Source organism: Poecilia mexicana, unplaced genomic scaffold (assembly GCF_051168715.1).
Source record: "Poecilia mexicana isolate PSO_F unplaced genomic scaffold, ASM5116871v1 scaffold_18, whole genome shotgun sequence".
NCBI classification, from domain to species: domain Eukaryota; kingdom Metazoa; phylum Chordata; class Actinopteri; order Cyprinodontiformes; family Poeciliidae; genus Poecilia; species Poecilia mexicana.
The window spans coordinates 6,305,668-6,324,110 of NW_028263387.1; the positions used below are offsets into that span (position 1 = coordinate 6,305,668).

The following is an 18,443-nucleotide window of genomic DNA, read 5'->3' on the forward strand; positions in this document are numbered from 1 at the left end:
ATGTAGCTAAATTGGCCCGAAATAACTGCTGATTGTTAGCGTAGCAGCTAACATTTTCATACTGTTTTCTAATGAGAGAGCTGATGAAAAACCGCTGTTAGAGGAGAAGTTAATTAAAAACCAGAGGATTTTGTGAGGAAAGATCAGTCAGGATCAGAGCTGGAGCTGCTGTTCTTCAGTCTGTTTCCAGCTCAGCTTCACCATGTCGGTATTTAGCTATAAAGATGCTACGAGTCAGAGCCCAACATGCTGAAAATGTCTCTTTCTGAATGTGAAAGAAACATATACGAAACATATCGTATGTATTTTCTATTACACTTTTGGATAATTTCTCCTTTATCCTTGGCTTTAGCCGGTGAACCAGGATGTCTCAGAAGTCATTGAGTTCTCCCAGTGTCACCAGCAGACTGAAGACCTGCCTTTGACCAGTGTTCCCAGTATAATAAATAAATGTTTTATTCTTTCACTTTTTGTGTATTTTTAAATATCTCAATTTGAAATATTATTGTATTAATGTAGCTTATGTAATGAAATAAAAAATAATTTATTCTGTTAGACTTATTTTCACTCTTTGCTGTCAATAGCAGAGTTGAGATACTGTAAATTCTCTGGAAAAAAGTAAGAAAAATATGTAGTTTAATGTTTGACAAAGACTGATTTATAAATCAAGTCATTTCTCAATAATGTATAAAAAATAAATACAGGAAAATTATTTGTTTCTTGTCTTGAAATGTTAAATGTACATTAAATTATGGAATTATGTGAATATGTTCTTTAATAAAACACTGTAAAAGTGTGTCTGTTCATCAATGTCATTATAAAAATTATCAGAACCGTTTCTATCAAATAAAACATTGTGCTCTTTATTCAGAAATGCCCCAAATTAGATCAAAAGTTAGAAACGCTCATTTTAGTAATTTCTTTGATTGCCAAATATATTAATGTGTGTGAGAAAATGTGTCAATGGCAGGTATTAACTTAAAATACTTTGTAGAACGACACTTTATAAAGTTCGGTCCATTCACTTGTATTACCTTACTGGCACATATTCCACATTCAATATGGCGGACGCTGTTACGTATCGCAGCAACGCAAGTACACCTCGCTGCAGCAAACAGAAAGGGGCGGGGACGGACCACTGTCAGCCTCATACCTTATTTGGAAATGGGACCATTGCAATCCGGAACTGAAGGGGGCGCTAGTGGCGCTATTTCCTGTACCAGCCGCGTTATTGTAATAATAATAATAATATTCATAATAATGCATTGTATTTGACAGCGCCTTTCAAAACACCCAAGGACACTTTGCAACATCATAAACACGAATGAAACAGTGAAGAAATTACTACAAGACGTGTTATTTCACGTGATATGTATGTCACGTGGTATGTCCCTTTTAAAAAAAATTATTAATTAAAACTATTGTTCTTGAATGTTAAAATTATAGTAATAAACAACTTAAAACAAGCAACAATAAAGAATTATTATGTATATGTATTTATCTATTCTCACCCGATCTATCTGAAACAAAAGGCTTAAAAAATAAATGAAATTAATATTTTAAAGACAAATGTACATTACATTAGGAACACATTTATCCATCCATTAATTATCATACACGCACGTTTATCCCTATAGTGGGTTCGTGAATGCTGCTGCGGTGGACCCTGGGCAGATCACCAGTCCACCCTATAGAAAACAGATACCAAATACTTTAAGAACACTGGAGTTCAATTAATATATTGTGATGTAGTGAAAAGTACCCTTAAAATAAATAAGTTTAAATCTAAAATATAACTAGTGCCATTCCAAGAACTATAATATGCTTGGTTGCAGGTGAGCTCAACTATTATCATTGTTTACCATAATGCATTTGATTCATAAACTGCTCTCAAATATCCAATTATTGCAAAACCCAAAGGGATTCATGTAAAACTTTAAATGTAGCTTCAACCTGGAAACACTCACACAGAGAGATAGTAGGTTTTAGAAAGTTTATTTGACAAGAGAATGATCCACTGTGGATGAATTATTTTCTTTCTATATGAAAGCCTTTTTGAATAGTCACTGGATACATAAATTATGCCTATGTGTAAATTCTAACGCTCTTCAATTCAGCAAATCAGCTCATCATGCGCCTCCGTCCCAGCCTATAGGCGCCAGTCTCATGTCCTTAAATTACCCTTCATAAAGTCCAGCTTGATGTATACAACTGCTCCTCACCTGAGTTTCCATCACCTCCACCTGGTCTCCACCATCGTTCAGCATACCTTTAATCTTTGTTTTATGGCATATTTGTAACTGAACATGTTTCTGTATTTGGTTGCTTTATTAAAAAAACAACTATTGATTCTGATTGTTAAAACATGAACAACTTAGCCGTATATAAGGTTTGTAAAGAAAATTTGTATTTATTCCAGTCATTGTTCAAAAAGTATATGAAACATTTTATGTACACATAAAATACTTAAAGTTATTAACTTTGCTTGCATTTCAAATTTTTCTAACAAGGTTTTCCAATTGTTAAACAATGCTGTTACAATATATTTACAACTACTTTATTGGTTCTACTTTCTCTTTAATATATTATAGCCACAATGTAACTTTTCCCGGAAACAACAGTTCTACAAAAAAAACTAAATAATATAAATCAACTGAACTACAACAAAAGGAACACTCAAAAATGTACATAATGTTTAAAGAACACATTGTGAAAAACAAAAGGATGACTGAACAAGTCCAAATGTCAGCAGAACAGATTTAAAAGGACATGTCACCAAAAAAGAACAATGTGTGACAACTGAAATGTGTGAAAGACTGGAAAACGACAAATATTCTCCTTGCATTCAGTACTGACATCCAGGGCGGTGTCCAGGTATGCCATCAGAGTAGTAACCAGGGTACTCTCCTCGTCTTCCATTTCCAGTGAAGCCCACACAGTCTTTATATTTCCGGTTGCAGGAAGAACACGTAACAACAGCAAAAGGAATTCGGTTTTCTGCCTTGAATGACTTTGAAGATTTGCCCCAATTGATCTCACCTGTAAATGAATGATCGATTTCATGTAGTTGAAATCTAATTTTACATGTTTTATGTGAAAAAAGTCAAAGGTCCTTACCATCCAGCCAAGCAAAGTGAGTCCTCTTCCTGAACACTGGGTCAGACACAATGGCTTTAAAGCACTTGCAGGTCAATGCCAAGGTGAGGTAAGCTGCATCTCCCTGTGCTAGTATCACCTCTTGGAGAACAGCTTCAAGTACATTTAAAGGCATCTGAAAATTGAAGAAAAACAGGTGCATTGCAAGACTGTCACCAGAAGAATGGCTGTAACGCATATGATTATGAATGAATCTTACCTGCAAAATTGGCGGTATCTTTTGTACCTGCATGGTGAAAAGCATAAAACAATAATTAAAACTTTATATCTCTCAGTGTCTTACCCTTTTCATCTCTACTGTCATAAAAAAATGCTGTGCAAAAAATATTTTCTTGTTAAAAAATTAATTTATGGTTTCAGTGTCAATTGCACATAAATAAATACAAATCAAAATTAATAGTTATGTGTACATTTTAACAATTAACCTCAATTTGTCCCATGGTTGCTTTTGCATAGGTGTGGTCTTCAGCACACAGAGTCTGTAAAAATATAGATATTTTCAAAGTGAAAGATGAGCCCAAGTCCAAATAACATCAAAACTGCTTCAACCTTTTTAACTGCCCTTTCCTCATTTTGTTTCAGATTTAAAAAATTAAGCATAGCATATTAACTAATTAGATTTACTCATTTACTCTGTAACTTTTGATAAACATGTACATATGTTTTGATAGATATATGGACTATTTTGTCATATGTTATACTCTTATTTGAGTAGATTTTGTTGATATGCAACCTAATACAGAATACTTCACAGAATACTTCACAGAATGAAGAACATATTTTAACCCATAAAGAAACACGACACACAGATACATGTTGTTTGTAAGGTTTCTTCTAACCTTAATTTGTTGACTTATATTAAGATTTTTAATTTTTGTTTTTAAAATACCTAACAGTGCACATAACTTCATTTTTATTCATGTCTGCAGAAATAAATGAGTAATATTACATTGCACATTATGATCAGTAAAACCGTACTTAATAGTAGACATTTCACCAAATACTCTTACCAGTGTTTTTTGCAGTTATTTACTACTAAAAATATATTTAAGTAGAGGGTACTACACCCACCTATGATGGTAGCTTTTAGTTTATAAAAAGTATTAAGACTTTCCAGAAATGTTGGTGTACAAAAAACATATTTCAAAAAGGATTAACCTTTTTCTAGTGGTTTTTTTAATGATAAAAAAACCACACTAGAAAACTGTTAAGAATGTAAATAAATAAATGCATAAATAAATAAATTATAGTGTAAGTGTAGTTTTACATACAGTTATGTTGAACCGTAGCAGTTCTTGTTATATGGTTCACTACCTTGAACGACTCATCGGCACTGTATGAGCATATCTATCATTCATGCAATACGAAAGAATCTTCTCTCCGTTCCGAAGGTTGCAAATAGAAACGTGGATCTGTTAAAGAAAATAAAAAACAAAGTTTGAGCATAAAATACACTTCTCAATTATACATTTTATCTACTTTTCTATTTTTATGTAATGGTGCCCTGCAGGGAAATAATTAGCTATGCTACATGCTAAATTTAACCTTACCCTCTATGAATTACGAATTTCAATAGTTTACGGCTGTTTATTATATGTTCAACCTCATCTAGAAAAGCGTATTGATTTACTATGTGAAAAAAGTTTTAAGAAGGTAAAAATACCTTTTGCTGACTTTGTGCCTTTTCCATTTTGGATCGTGTGCCGAACACGTGGAACAATGAAATAACCTCTCAAACTTCTTTCAATAGACATCTCAACCCCACTTCTTTAAGGTGTTTATACTAGCAATTAGGAAAATAGCGCCCCCTTCACTTCCGGAGTGCAATAGTCCCATTTCCAAATAAGGTATGGGACTGACAGTGGTCCGACCCCACCCATTTCTGTTTGCTTTAGCGAGGACCTTCTCCAGCAACGGGCCGACCCGCTCCACAAGGCGTCGAGCCGAGCCGAGCCGAGCCGAGCCGGCCGAGTAGAGCCGGTGGAAAAGGGGCAGTATTGTCTATGCACGCGCCCCTCTCTTCTTCCCTTTGCTGCTGTCGCAAACTGCGCATGTGAGTGGGCTGAGTTTTGTAACATGGAAGTAACATGAGTAATTTCCATGTCTAAAAGTCCTAAATTGTGTGGTGAATTCAGAAAGAGAAGAGAAAGAGGGGGAAAACATGACAAAAACAGAGGTACAGTAAAACTAACATGATGAAATTACCTGTTCACTTACTTAGCCGACTGTAATGTAGCAGCGAGACTAGCTAGCCAAACACGGAGCTAATCAGTAGCATAGCCAATTTTTCTTGATTGCTGACAAGTCAAACTCCACATTTTTACCCATTATGAGTTTTTCCTTGTGGTACACCTTGGTAATGATAGACTTCTTTATAAGCTGTGTTTGACTGAAACAGCTGACATTTATTTGTACTGAGAAGGAGAATTACCTACTGTATGGGTTATTTGGGTTGTTACCAACACTTAGCGAAAATTTCATGTCAGTAACACCTGTGGAAATCTGCCTACTATTCAGTACTTATTTTATCCACTGTATGTGGAGAAAGTGCAATCCTAGAGACAGAATAACAAGGCTGGACAAAGTGTTTCCTTCAGAAATGCATCTTTATTTAACTTGTGTACATATAAGTCTTTTAATTAAAAAATATATAGTAAAATATTTATTCATTTTGTTACCTTCACCAACATTTGGTACCATAATCAGTATCACCTGTTGACATGTTCATATACATCAGCCAGTAAAGTCTTCATAATTTAGGAACAGCTAACAACACCACCATTACAGTAAATAATAAAATGATATAATGTAAAAAGAAGTCAGATTAATTAGAACATTTTAACATGCACCAGTAAAATAGGCTTCAAAGGTAACCAGACCGTGAAACTCCAAAGCTGTTACGCATAATGACATATGCTGGTAAAAATCGCGCAAACCTGCTTTGTTACTCTTAAAAAAGTATTTTTTCCCCTCATGTTTAGTCCAGTAAAACACATGTTATGGTCTTTTCATGTAACAGAGTAGAATTCCAGCAGTCCTGTGAGTAAATCATTTTATATCACTAAATAGAACATTTGGCTTCAATTCTCTTTTAGTTTCAGAATCACAAAGAGTTGTACATTTGAAATACAGACTTGAATGTTGCTGTTTCTTTAAATAATGTTGAGTCACTACAAAATTAATCCTACCAAACTAAGAAAAACTGTACATGGTAAATTCCATTTCTGAGCTTAGTGGTTTTTATTCAGAAAGCGACAGACATCGATAGGGATGTTATGGCTTTATTCATGCATGGTGGACATCAGTCACTTCACACTGCTGTGAAACCCAGCAAACACATGGTGACCAGCAGAACTATAAAGGAGACAAAAAAAGAAATAAAATGTTTTATTATTTTTTTTTATACCAGGAGCCATCAAATGTACAGAACAACTGATAAAAACTGTTCTGCGCATAGACTTGAGAACACATTTAATGGAGGAGTTTTGACATCTGGGCATATAGTCATGAGAAAAAAAAAAAAGAAACTCTATGAAATATTTAATTTCACAAAGAGAAAGACAAAAAATGTAACCATTTTTTCCTAATTAAGCAAAAAAAGTCTTAAAACCCCTTTAAGTTAAGACACAGTATCCCCTATTTTAGTCTTTTGTGAGATATTTCTTGCAGCCATTCACCAGTCTCTGACATTGGTCTACAACATTCATCTCTATCAGCTCTGAGATGTTTAACAAGGTTTTTATTATCTTTCAATACACCCAGTACGGTTCTGTTTCATCAATTAATAATATCTCTGGCAGACTTAGATTTAAAACTAGTTTCATTCAACTAAATAGTTTCATTCTAAGAAAAAATTAGGCAAACATCTTTCAGAAAACAAGCTAATGTGATATCCATTTTGAAAAAAAAAATCGGCATAGCCTAAAGAAATGGCAGATTTATACACTTCTTTATGTTTATTATCATTACAGCAATCAAGTCCCTCTTTTGACTGGTAGTAAGCTTTCTGCAAGTTCCCATTTAGCATGGCCATTGCCTTCCTATGCAATTCCGCTCGCATCACAGTCTGGGCTTTCTTTGAATTAGTTGGATTCCTCCTGCAGAATTTCTACCTGGCCAGTCAGCAAACAGAAGGTAAAGTTGTGAACAACTGTACTGTTTTATAATTGTAGTCTGCCCGTAATTTCAGCAATGGCAGCGGAGGAAATGAACAAAGTCCATGTCGGCCATGCTTCTGAATATCGAATTAGCATCAACAGCTGCGTCAGTTGACTCAGCACCTCTTTGTTGGCAGCCCAGGATTTCTGTTTACAGCTCAGGCACTTTCCAGTAAGCTTCATCGTGTTGAACTTGCTCATCATTACATATGTCACAGCCAAACTTTAGCAATTGAGTAAAATTTAAAACTTCAACTAAAGTTCTCAATAGCTGAGAGCCCAGATACGGGCTATAACAGTTTGGGATTTTTCATTATAGTTTACTTTTATTTCATTAGGACTTTTTGCTTGTCTAATTCAGTTAGTTTTAATTGGTTAATTAGTATGTTTGCTAATTTTTATTGGCTATCATTGTAGTTTCAGTTTTTTTTCATACTTTATTTTTAGGTGGATGATTCTAAAACGTAAAAGTATTGTATTTTGATTATGTATACATTGAGTGGATAATGAAAACTCAGCAGAATGCACCATTTCCAACAAATGTATGCAATTATTGTTAAACAACTAACAGGCTCTGGTGTTTTCCCCCAACTTTTGCTGTTGCCATTTTGCGGGCTAGCCTAAGTAATGCCAGGAGAAGTATGGAGTGCCACAATTTACCAAAGCTGATGTAAACTGTTTATGTGGCATCCAGCTTCTATGCATCACAAATCTGGGACAAATTTACTGAAAATTGTAAAACTGCCGAAACACTGAGTTCCTTTAAATCTAGTCCAAAATCCACCTGTTTAGAGTTGCTTTTGAACCATATTAAATGAAACTCTAACCAACATTTTGATATGTAACAATGGCATTTGGAAAATGTAATGTTTCCATTGTTGAATTTTGTGTTTTCATGATGTGAAGCACTTTGAAGTGCCTTGTTTCTGAAATGTGCTGTACAAATAAAATTTGATTAATTGTGTGGGGAAAAAAATTATTTCACATCAGTTCAAAAGGCTAAGAAATAGATTAATAAATACGAAAACAAAGGATATTAGGCAGGTAATATCTGTGATATAAACACACTCTACTTTGGTGTTACCTCTGGCATTCACAATTGGGCATCCCTACTTCCGATGGCTTTAGTATCATGAGCTTACCTGACCAGAATGACTGTGTGTGTATGACCGGATCAGCAGAGGAAATGCTGGTAAACTTTGAGAGGTCTGTGAGAGGCGTCAGTAGCCTGAAGCTTGGCTTTCCCAGCACTCCAGTTTCTGGGTATGCAAAATCACAAAAAGATTTTTCAGTGTGATATCTAAGGTTTCGCCAAATACTATCTGATCTGAGCAACAGTGAAAATATGGAAGTGCTTAAAGTGATTCCTTACCAATATTGTAAGTTCCATTTAAAATAGAAAGGGCAACACCTGCTGCTTTGTTACTTGTGTCAGGTAGAACAGCTGTAAAAGTACACTGAATTTTGGTTGAGTTGACTGATCCTTTCTGATCCTTGTTGACCGTCTGAATAGAGAACTGAATTTACTAACAATAAAACCATGACATCTATGTAAACCATGAGTTGCTGTAATTGATAAGTATGTCCCAATACCTACTAATCCTATAAAAGCTTAACTCACCTTTGTCTCATTTAGTTCACCATTATTATCATAGTTCAGAAGAATGGCAGTAAAGAAACGGACTGTGTTGTTGTGGTTCGCACAGATGTAGACTGTGTAGCTGCCATTCTGTTTAAAAATATAACGTATATTTTTCAGCTCTTAAAACTGAAACTTTAACAATGCATTGGTTTAGATTTCACTAGATTACACTACCTTTGTTGCAGTAGTTGATAGACCAGCAGCAATGTAGCCCTCTGCCTGTCCTGAGAGCTCAAAGTATGTCTGGTTGCTTTGTTGCTTGGCAGAAAGGAAATAACATTCTGCAGAAGTGGGATCACACTCTGAGGGTTCAGCTGCACAGAACTTTGAGGAGCCACATTTTTGCAGAGAAATAATATCCTGCATGGGTGGAGACATCTATTTTAAATACTTTTTAAAAATCCTCCAATAAATGTCAGAATTGATCATTTAGTTATGTTCTTGATCTTTAATAAGCTATTATTTTTTTAAATTTCCCATTCCTTACCTTAAATTCAGGGATGATGCCTGATATAGCTGTAGTTTTTTGGCTACCTGGTGTCGTATGGGAGCTGGTGCTCGATGATCCATGTATCATAGTGCTGCTTCTAGATGATCCTGGTGTCACGGTGGTACTGCTGCTAGATGATCCTGGTGTCACGGTGGTACTGCTGCTAGATGATCCTGGTGTCACGGTGGTACTGCTGCTAGATGATCCTGGTGTCACGGTGGTACTGCTGCTAGATTATCCTGGTGTCACGGTGGTACTGCTGCTAGATGATCCTGGTGTCACGGTGGTACTGCTGCTAGATGATCCTGGTGTCACGGTGGTACTGCTGCTAGATGGTCCTGGTGTCACGGTGGTACTGCTGCTAGATGGTCCTGGTGTCACGGTGGTACTGCTGCTAGATGATCCTGGTGTCACGGTGGTACTGGTGTCTGACTGAACTATGGATTCCCAGGACAGCATTACCAACAGAACACTAAAGATGAGTCGTTTATCCATGCCTTTAGGAAAGAGTAAGATGATAGCAGATTTTTTTTTTTTTTTGCAAAAATATAAAAATTCTTTCAAAATTAGTGGTTGTTCTTGTACCTGTAGATTTTGTTGCTTTTAATGCCAAAGATAATAACTTAGAGTATCTCGTATTTGTTATGTTCAATTTCCAAAGGTTACTTGCAGGTGGATTGTTCCCGATGTCCTCTGATTCTCAGGTGCATATGTGGCATCTGTTTACTCTTTGCCGCTGTTTAATCTCTAATGGGAGGGGGAAGACAAGACAACTAACATTGAGGGGAGTGATAGAAACTGGTATAGGTGTGGCATGTTACTTAGTGTGCTTATTTTCCAAAAGGCCTCCCAAAACACATATTAGCTTTTTTAAATGTCATATTAGTTGTGTTGATGCATTTTGAGATTCTTCACCCCTGAGGTATTTTTCCATCGCAACACATAAATTTGTTGTGAGAGTGAAGAACTTTAACGCTCTTCACTCTCGGAGCGTTAAAGTTCCACATGACATTGTAAGCCTTCGCAGTGTGAAGGAAAGTGGGAGATGTGCTGCACACTGGCTTCTGCAGACTGCGAATATGAGATACTGGTGATCAGTTTTTGTGATCAGTGATCACCGATATCACACACTTTTTCATGGAAATCGGTCAATTATAAACAGTGGCCTATCTATCGGCACACCACTTATAGGTGGGATCCTGTTAAAGTTGTCATGCTGGAATTTATAGCACCAGAGACAACAGAGAGGATTGACAACACCTGACTGAATTGTTTGGATGGATCTATGCACCACAAATTTGGAACAAACTTCCAGAAAACTGTAAAACAGCTGAAACACTGGGTGCCTTTAAACTTAAAACCCACCTGTTTGAAGTTGCTCATTGCTAAATTAGGGTTAGAGTGTGGGTTTTGGTGTCTTCAATGTTTTAATTTTTTTATCTTTACTTTTTATCTATTTATTAATTTCTTTTTATTCCTCTTTCTAACGATGTAAAAGTGGCGAGTGATTGAGGGTCGTTGCGCGCACAGAAAAACCCTGTAAATTCTAGACTCTTAACAGGTAATAATAGTGCACAAAATCCGTGTAGGACGGCGAAGTCGCGTGACGAATGAACGGAACCTGGTGCTGCAAGGTTGGAGACCTTGTCCTGTTAGGCGACGGGGCCTGGATAATACCCGTTAAACGGACGGCAGAGTCTGGCGACGACAGGCGCTTAAATTCCGTAACAAAAGTATGTTTTTATCTTTTTTAACCCTTTTTTTTTTTCAAAATCTCTTTCTCTTTCTTGCTGTTTATTCAATGTCACATGCTGTTTTTATTTATTTAACTATGTAAAGCACCCTGAAATGCCTTGCTGCTGAAATGTGCTATACAAATAAAATTTGATTGACTGATTGATTGACTGATTGATTGATTGATTGATTGATTGATTGATTGATTGATTGATTGATTGATTGATTGATTGATTGATGTGCAAATACTGCTGGCAATTAGTACTTTTTTCTTAACTGTCTATGATAAAATAGTTTTATGAGATTTTTTTCTTTTGCCCTGGCTGGAACATTTTAACATTTTAGATCTGGCATTTGATGACAAATGATCTCAGAGCAGATAAAAAAAAAATTACTTTAAGTACTAAGACTTTGATTTATGTCTAAATAGTAAACAATTAATAATCACTAATCGGGGCAACACAAGGGAAACAACGGTTGGGGTCTTAGGCATCTGGAAGCAGCAAGTTGCAGACTGTCCAGCAGGATGCAGGAAGACAAAACATAAAGGGAACAATGTCACTAATTGGCATTGGTTGTGGTGAAAAACATCTGTGTGCAGAATGGGTGGGAAGTTTTGCAGACTCAGGTCCAAATGAACAAGATGTTTGAACACCAAACCTGTAGTTTGATGTTCAATGTAGTGAAAGACATTGAACACCAAACTCCACATCAGAAAGAAGAAATGCAAGAAACTTTAAAAATATCAGAAGTTCAACAAGGACAGAGACATTACAGAAAATCGTTCTCTCATTGGTGCCAGAGGTCATTGGAGCTGTGCTCACCAAACTTAGATAGTATCTCCATTAAATTCCACAAACAACTTTTCAGATGTCTGCCCAGAAGAGTGGAGTCCTTACAAGACCTAAGAAACTTCATAAAAAAAAATCTCAAACTCTGGCAGGGATTTTGAATCTAAATGGAAGCATCCCAGGGTAAAGGGCAAGTTCACTGTTTAGTAATTCCTTTAACTCCTAAGAGACACCTGATGTGTGTTGGACAATAAGCCAGGCCGAGTTTAAATATGTCCCGTTGCCCTAGGTAGTATGTGAAAATTCAACAGAACTGGAAAATGTTTAAAGAAAATGCAGTGTTAAAAACAGAATGAAACTTGCACCAAGTGATTCCTTAAGAAAGACATCTTTATTTAAATCTTGTGCAAATAAGTTGACATATATATATATATATATATATATATATATATATATATATATATATATATATACACATATATATATATATATTAATTTGTGGAAATATTTAAATTACCTAAAATACCTTCACCAACAATTGGTACTACATTTAGCTTCCACTTGTATCAACAAGCCCATTCACATCAGTAAAGACTTCATAATTTAGGAACGGCTAATAACACCACAATTACAACATAGAATAAAATTACATGAGGTCAAAAGAAGTCAGATTAGAAGTTTTCAACATGCACCAGTAAAATGGACTTCAAAGGTAACCAGATCTTTGAACCCAGATGCTGTTATGCATGCTGACATGCTGGTGAAAATCTTCGCAACTTGAAACTCTTGAAAAAGTCTGTTTTTTCTTTCTTGTGTAGTGGTGGAGGTCAGTTGCTTCATACTGCTGTGAAAGCCAGCATTGACACAGTGACCAGCAGAACTATAGAGCAGAAGACAAAAGAAAAAAAAAATTAATTTTTTTTATATTTTTTACATCAATAGCTAGCAGGTTTAGAAAACTACTACAAAAATATGTCCTGCACAAAGCCTTGGAAACACAACTCATCAAGAGGATTTGACACCTTGGCATACAGTCACTAGAAATAATTAGGACACTCAACGACATATTCAGTTTCAGAAAGTAGAGTGATTTATTTACAGTTAAACATAAAGAGAAACCATGTTTTATTCAGTCAAGAGATTCTTAAAATGTGAATGTTAGGTCACCATGTCTTCCATTTGATGGTCTTTGGTGAGATGCTTCTTGTAACCATCCACCGGTCTCTGGCATCGGTCTGAGACCGGTTTGTTTGCCTTCTCTATCAGCTGTGAGATGTTTAAAGAGGCTCTATTGTCTTCAGCCCAATTCAAGTCACCACCCTGATCATGTTACAGGGTCCAGTTCTGCTTCATCAGTTAGTTATACTCCTGGCAGACATAGATTTAAACTATTTTTTCCACTAAATAGTTTGTCTCTAATAAGAAATTTGGCAAGTATCTTTCAGAATATAAACTCATGTAAAAAAGTCTCCATATCCTATTTTAATGTCCATTTTAATTTCAGTTAACTTTATTAGGTAATAAGTGCAGTAGAATTAATTATTTAGTATCTTTTTAAGTGATATATTGTTTTTGTCTGGAGAATTGCACATAAATTTATTTGTCCAATGTTGCAGTGACAATAAAAATTCCATTCTGTCGACAAAACATATCAATCTGCCTAGTTCATACAATGCTAAGTCAACTGGACTATTACCATTTTTTTCCATGTTACCACTGGCATTTTGCCAGTTCACCTTAGTTCATGAGTTTTGAGGTTTTTGAGTTTGGAGAGCCTCTTCCTCATCACCCTAATCTTTAGCTCTGTCTTGATTGATTTAAATCAGACATCTGGACCTCTGCATACCAAATACTTTTAGAAGTCCCATATCAAACTATAAACAACCTTACTTTAATGTGTCATCTGACACATCAAAGCCCTACTTTCCACTGCCATTAGCTTACCTGGCAAGAATGACTGTGTGTGTGTGACCGGGTAAGCAGACGAAGTGCTGTTAGTGCTGTTGCTCAGCAAATTGGTGGCGTTGGCGGTAGGGTCGGAGAGGTTTACGACAGGCGTTAGTATTCTGAAGTTTGCTATTCCTGGCTGCCCAGAACCTAAGAAAATATGCAAGAAGATTTCTAACTTTAATACCAATGATTTACCAAATATTCTCTGAGTTGCAGGAAAATCAAGTGCTGAGAGTGATTCCTTACTGGCATTGTAAGGTCCAGTTGTAAAAGACATGGAGAAGCCTGCTGCTCGTGTAAATGGGTCAGGTAGAACAGCTGAAAATGTACATTGGATTTTGCCTGAGTTGACTGATCCCCGCTCATTGCTTGAGTCCAGCGTCTGAAGAGAGAAACAGCTTAATTAACTGAAAGTAAAACAATGATGTCCATGCAAACATTTTGTTGCAAAATTGATAAATATATCCCTACTGCTACTAAGCCTACAAAAGCTTAACTCACCTCTGTCAGATTTAAAACCAGATTTTTGATGAAGCCAGTGAAGAAACGGACAGCACCGTTGTGGTTAGCGCAGACATAGGCTCTATGACTGGCAGTCTGTTGAAAAAAATAACATTATTTTATTTTCCATCTTTTCGAACTATATTAGTGCTCTGGCTTAGATCTCATAATATTTTAATGTAGAACCATGAAAGATGCATTACCTGAATTGCAGCATTTGACAGACCAGCAGCAATGTAGCCCGTTGTCTGTCCTGAGAGCTCAAAGTTGTACTTTTGACCACTTTGTTGCTTGGCAGAAAGGAAATAGCAGTCTCTAGAAGCTGGATCACACTTTGTGGGTTCAGCTGCACAGAGCTTTGAGGAGCCACATTCTTGTCGAGAAATACTGGCCTACAAAGGTGAAGACATACATTTTAAATATTGCACTGTAATAATCTTGCAATAAACCTCATATGTGAGCACTTTCTTTTTTTCAAGGAGGTTACTTCTGTTTCTTACCACTGGTGGGAGTGTGTTTGGTGCTGCTGTGGTTCCATTGTTAGCTGGTGCTGCTGTGGTTCCATTGTTGGCTGGTGCTGCTGTGGTTGCATTGTTAGCTGGTGCTGCTGTGGTTCCATTGTTAGCTGGTGCTGCTGTGGTTGCATTGTTGGCTGGTGCTGCTGTGGTTCCATTGTTGGCTGGTGCTGCTGTGGTTGCATTGTTAGCTGGTGCTGCTGTGGTTCCATTGTTGGCTGGTGCTGCTGTGGTTCCATTGTTAGCTGGTGCTGCTGTGGTTGCATTGTTGGCTGGTGCTGCTGTGGTTGCATTGTTAGCTGGTGCTGCTGTGGTTCCATTGTTAGCTGGTGCTGCTGTGGTTCCATTGTTGGCTGGTGCTGCTGTGGTTGTATTGTTAGCTGGTGCTGCTGTGGTTCCATTGTTGGCTGGTGCTGCTGTGGTTGCATTGTTGGATGGTGCTGCTGTGGTTCCATTGTTGGCTGGTGCTGCTGTGGTTGCATTGTTGGCTGGTGCTGCTGTGGTTGCATTGTTAGCTGGTGCTGCTGTGGTTCCATTGTTGGCTGGTGCTGCTGTGGTTGCATTGTTGGCTGGTGCTGCTGTGGTTGCATTGTTAGCTGGTGCTGCTGTGGTTCCATTGTTAGCTGGTGCTGCTGTGGTTGCATTGTTAGCTGGTGCTGCTGTGGTTCCATTGTTAGCTGGTGCTGCTGTGGTTGCATTGTTAGCTGGTGCTGCTGTGGTTGCATTGTTAGCTGGTGCTGCTGTGGTTGCATTGTTAGCTGGTGCTGCTGTGGTTGCATTGTTAGCTGGTGCTGCTGTGGTTGCATTGTTAGCTGGTGCTGCTGTGGTTGCATTGTTAGCTGGTGCTGCTGTGGTTGCATTGTTAGCTGGTGCTGCTGTAGTTTCATTGTTAGCTGGTGCTGCTGTGGTTCCATTGTTAGCTGGTACTGCTGCAGTTTCATTGTTGGCTGGTGCTGCTGTGGTTGCATTGTTAGCTGGTGCTGCTGTGGTTGCATTGTTAGCTGGTACTGCTGCAGTTTCATTGTTGGCTGGTGCTGCTGTGGTTGCATTGTTAGCTGGTGCTGCTGTGGTTGCATTGTTAGCTGGTGCTGCTGTAGTTTCATTGTTAGCTGGTGCTGCTGTGGTTCCATTGTTAGCTGGTACTGCTGCAGTTTCATTGTTGGCTGGTGCTGCTGTGGTTGTACTGTTCTGAGCATAGGTGACCATAAATTCCAAGGATAGCGTCACCAACAGAACACTAAGTATCAGTCGTTTATCCATGCCTTCAGGAAAGGGAAGATTATTTAATTAAGCAATGCAAATAAAAAATTAGCTTCAGTTAGATGTGAAATGAGATTTTCTGTCAAAGTAAAAATATTTTAAATGAGTTATTTTATTATAAATAAAGTATCTTACTGACAATCTGGATAAAAAATGTCTGTAATTACTTTGAGTGTCATTCTTTAAATGCTTTTCTAAAGGTAATATAACACTAGTTTTAACCCAATGAACTTTAGTATCTTTTAATCTCATACAATACATTCGATATGTATGGATATATTAGATCACACAAAGATTTTCTTTTTACTTATGGTTAATGTTGGGTGAAGCCATATAGTGTCTAACAACTGTGCTTACTATCTGTAAATCATAGTGACAACAGAAACTACCCAAATGAACATGATGATCATCAAACTCTGATCTAGCATACGTGGTATGGTAGACAGCAACTGTCAGGAAAATGTTTCAGAATTTAAAGAAAAACCCAGAAACAACTTAAGCTGAAATTCAGGCTTCTTTAATAAAAGAAAAAAGAAAAAAGAGTAACTGTTTAAAGATGCATAGTAATGGGGTACTTGACGAAGAATGAGCTGCATTGTTGAAGGTTGGCATTACTAAGTAAAAGCCACCAAGCACCAATACCCCAAACAGCACTTTTTGGCCACATTCATAAACATTACCTTTGGAGAGGCATCAACAAGGCCTCTGACAAAAGGCAGACCTTTCCTACTGCGAATCACAGAGGAGCATCTCTGATAATTGGAGGGTGTGTGAACTCCAGAGGCACAGCAAACTTGGTCAAAATGAATTGCAGGATGAATGTAGCATGTTGTCAGAAAATACTGGAGGGAAATTTTCACTCATCAGCCTGGAAGCTGCAAGAGTTGTACCTGAACATTCACATCGATCCAACACGACAACGATCTAAGCACAAGGCCAAGTCGAGCTGTCATTGGCTGCAGCAGAACAAAATGAAGGTTTTGGAGTGGCCTTCTCAGTCTAATGAGTTCAATATTATTGAGCCACTCTGGGAAAAGCTAAAACATTCAGCTCATGCAAGACAGCCCAGGAATTGATTGGAGTTGGAGACTGTTTGCAAAGAACGGCCAGTTTTACCTTCAGAGTAATGGTTTTGTGGAATCTACCACAACAGATTCTGAGTAGTCATTGATGTTAAAGGGGGGGTGGTGTGGGGGGGAGTTAGGAATTGAGTTATGTTAACTTTTCATCTGGGTCTTTTGGGTTGTGTTGAGTTTAGGATTTAATATAGTAAACGCAGCTGTTTGACAGTAAACCTCATATCCATCCACTAACAATGAGTGAAAAGAAAGTTTTTGTGCTATATATGAAGAATCTGTTCCACAAAATCTACCTATCTGATAGCATGTATATACATATAGACCCACAAGATTAGTGCAACTAAGAAAACAATGTATGAAAAAAAGAAAATAAATAAGTTAATAAATCATGAATTTTTACTCTTTTATATGCCAGAAGAATTTCAAATGACTGGTTGAGTAAGCTTCTTTATACATTTGTCATGTTTAACAGTTCTACATCTTTATATGGTTGAAACAATCTTTTTGTAAAATAATAATTGAGTACTATGAAAACTCTTTCAAAACAGACAGTGGTTGCTCTTGTACCTACCTGTAGATTTTATTCTCCTTAATGCAAAAGATAAGTCCTTGAACAGAGGTAGTTTTATTCCCAGGTGGACTGTCTCCAATGTCCTCTGATTCCCAGGTGAATCTGTGACACCGTTTTACTCTGGACTACTATTTAAGTCTCACGTAAAGGGAGGAGACACTTACAGTAAACATTGAAGGGAGTGAAAGAAACTGTTACAGGTGTGGTATGTTATGTGGTGAGTTTACTTGCTTAAAGGTTTCAAAGATGGGATTATGTCAGAGATTTCTCTAAGAAAACACAAAGTTTTTCTTTCTTCGATATGATTACGCAGACATGAGGATATCGCATAATTCTGAGGTGATTAGAAAATTTTCACATTCTATCTCACAGAAGTTTGTCAACTTTCTTTAATCTAAAAACATGATAGAAATAAGGCACACATTGTCTTTGTAGTATTTTAACTTAAGAAAAAATCTGGATTTTTCTTTTTTTGTCCAAGCGTCATTTGAAGTATGCAGAGTGAAACACCAAATTAGATCATGGAAATATTTGGTCAGCATAGATTAAGTGAACATTTGGGAACTCCCTCAAAACCATAGATCTGTACAAAAGTAT

The 18,443-nt window shown here is 37.0% G+C and overlaps 2 protein-coding genes across 2 annotated transcripts; both read right to left on the reverse strand.

Annotated features, from left to right (window-relative positions):
• Window positions 1–5,743: 5,743 nt before the first annotated feature.
• Window positions 5,744–9,682, reverse strand: LOC106916937 (uncharacterized). The gene is made up of 6 exons (XM_014985558.2): window positions 9,443–9,682; window positions 9,130–9,315; window positions 8,935–9,042; window positions 8,686–8,818; window positions 8,456–8,572; window positions 5,744–6,510 (listed from the first exon to the last, which is right to left on the reverse strand). The coding sequence occupies exons 1-6, from the start codon at window positions 9,530–9,532 to the stop codon at window positions 6,467–6,469; spliced, it is 678 nt and encodes a 225-aa protein (XP_014841044.2). The 5' UTR covers window positions 9,533–9,682; the 3' UTR covers window positions 5,744–6,466.
• Window positions 9,683–12,342: 2,660 nt separating this feature from the next.
• Window positions 12,343–17,946, reverse strand: LOC106916936 (uncharacterized). The gene is made up of 7 exons (XM_014985557.2): window positions 17,847–17,946; window positions 14,922–16,198; window positions 14,625–14,813; window positions 14,422–14,517; window positions 14,167–14,302; window positions 13,915–14,067; window positions 12,343–12,850 (listed from the first exon to the last, which is right to left on the reverse strand). The coding sequence occupies exons 2-7, from the start codon at window positions 16,194–16,196 to the stop codon at window positions 12,807–12,809; spliced, it is 1,893 nt and encodes a 630-aa protein (XP_014841043.2). The 5' UTR covers window positions 16,197–16,198; window positions 17,847–17,946; the 3' UTR covers window positions 12,343–12,806.
• Window positions 17,947–18,443: the final 497 nt, after the last annotated feature.

Coding starts and splice junctions, on each gene's coding strand:
- LOC106916937 (XM_014985558.2), bottom strand. CDS start 9,532: ATGATACATGGATCATCGAGCACCAGCTCCCATACGACACCAGGTAGC. Junction 9,316..9,442: donor GCATCATCCCTGAATTTAAG/GTAAGGAATGGG, acceptor CCACCCATGCAG/GATATTATTTCTCTGCAAAA. Junction 8,819..8,934: donor GTGAACTAAATGAGACAAAG/GTGAGTTAAGCT, acceptor TTCTCTATTCAG/ACGGTCAACAAGGATCAGAA.
- LOC106916936 (XM_014985557.2), bottom strand. CDS start 16,196: ATGGATAAACGACTGATACTTAGTGTTCTGTTGGTGACGCTATCCTTG. Junction 14,814..14,921: donor CAAACACACTCCCACCAGTG/GTAAGAAACAGA, acceptor TCACCTTTGTAG/GCCAGTATTTCTCGACAAGA. Junction 14,068..14,166: donor AACTGGACCTTACAATGCCA/GTAAGGAATCAC, acceptor ATATTTTCTTAG/GTTCTGGGCAGCCAGGAATA.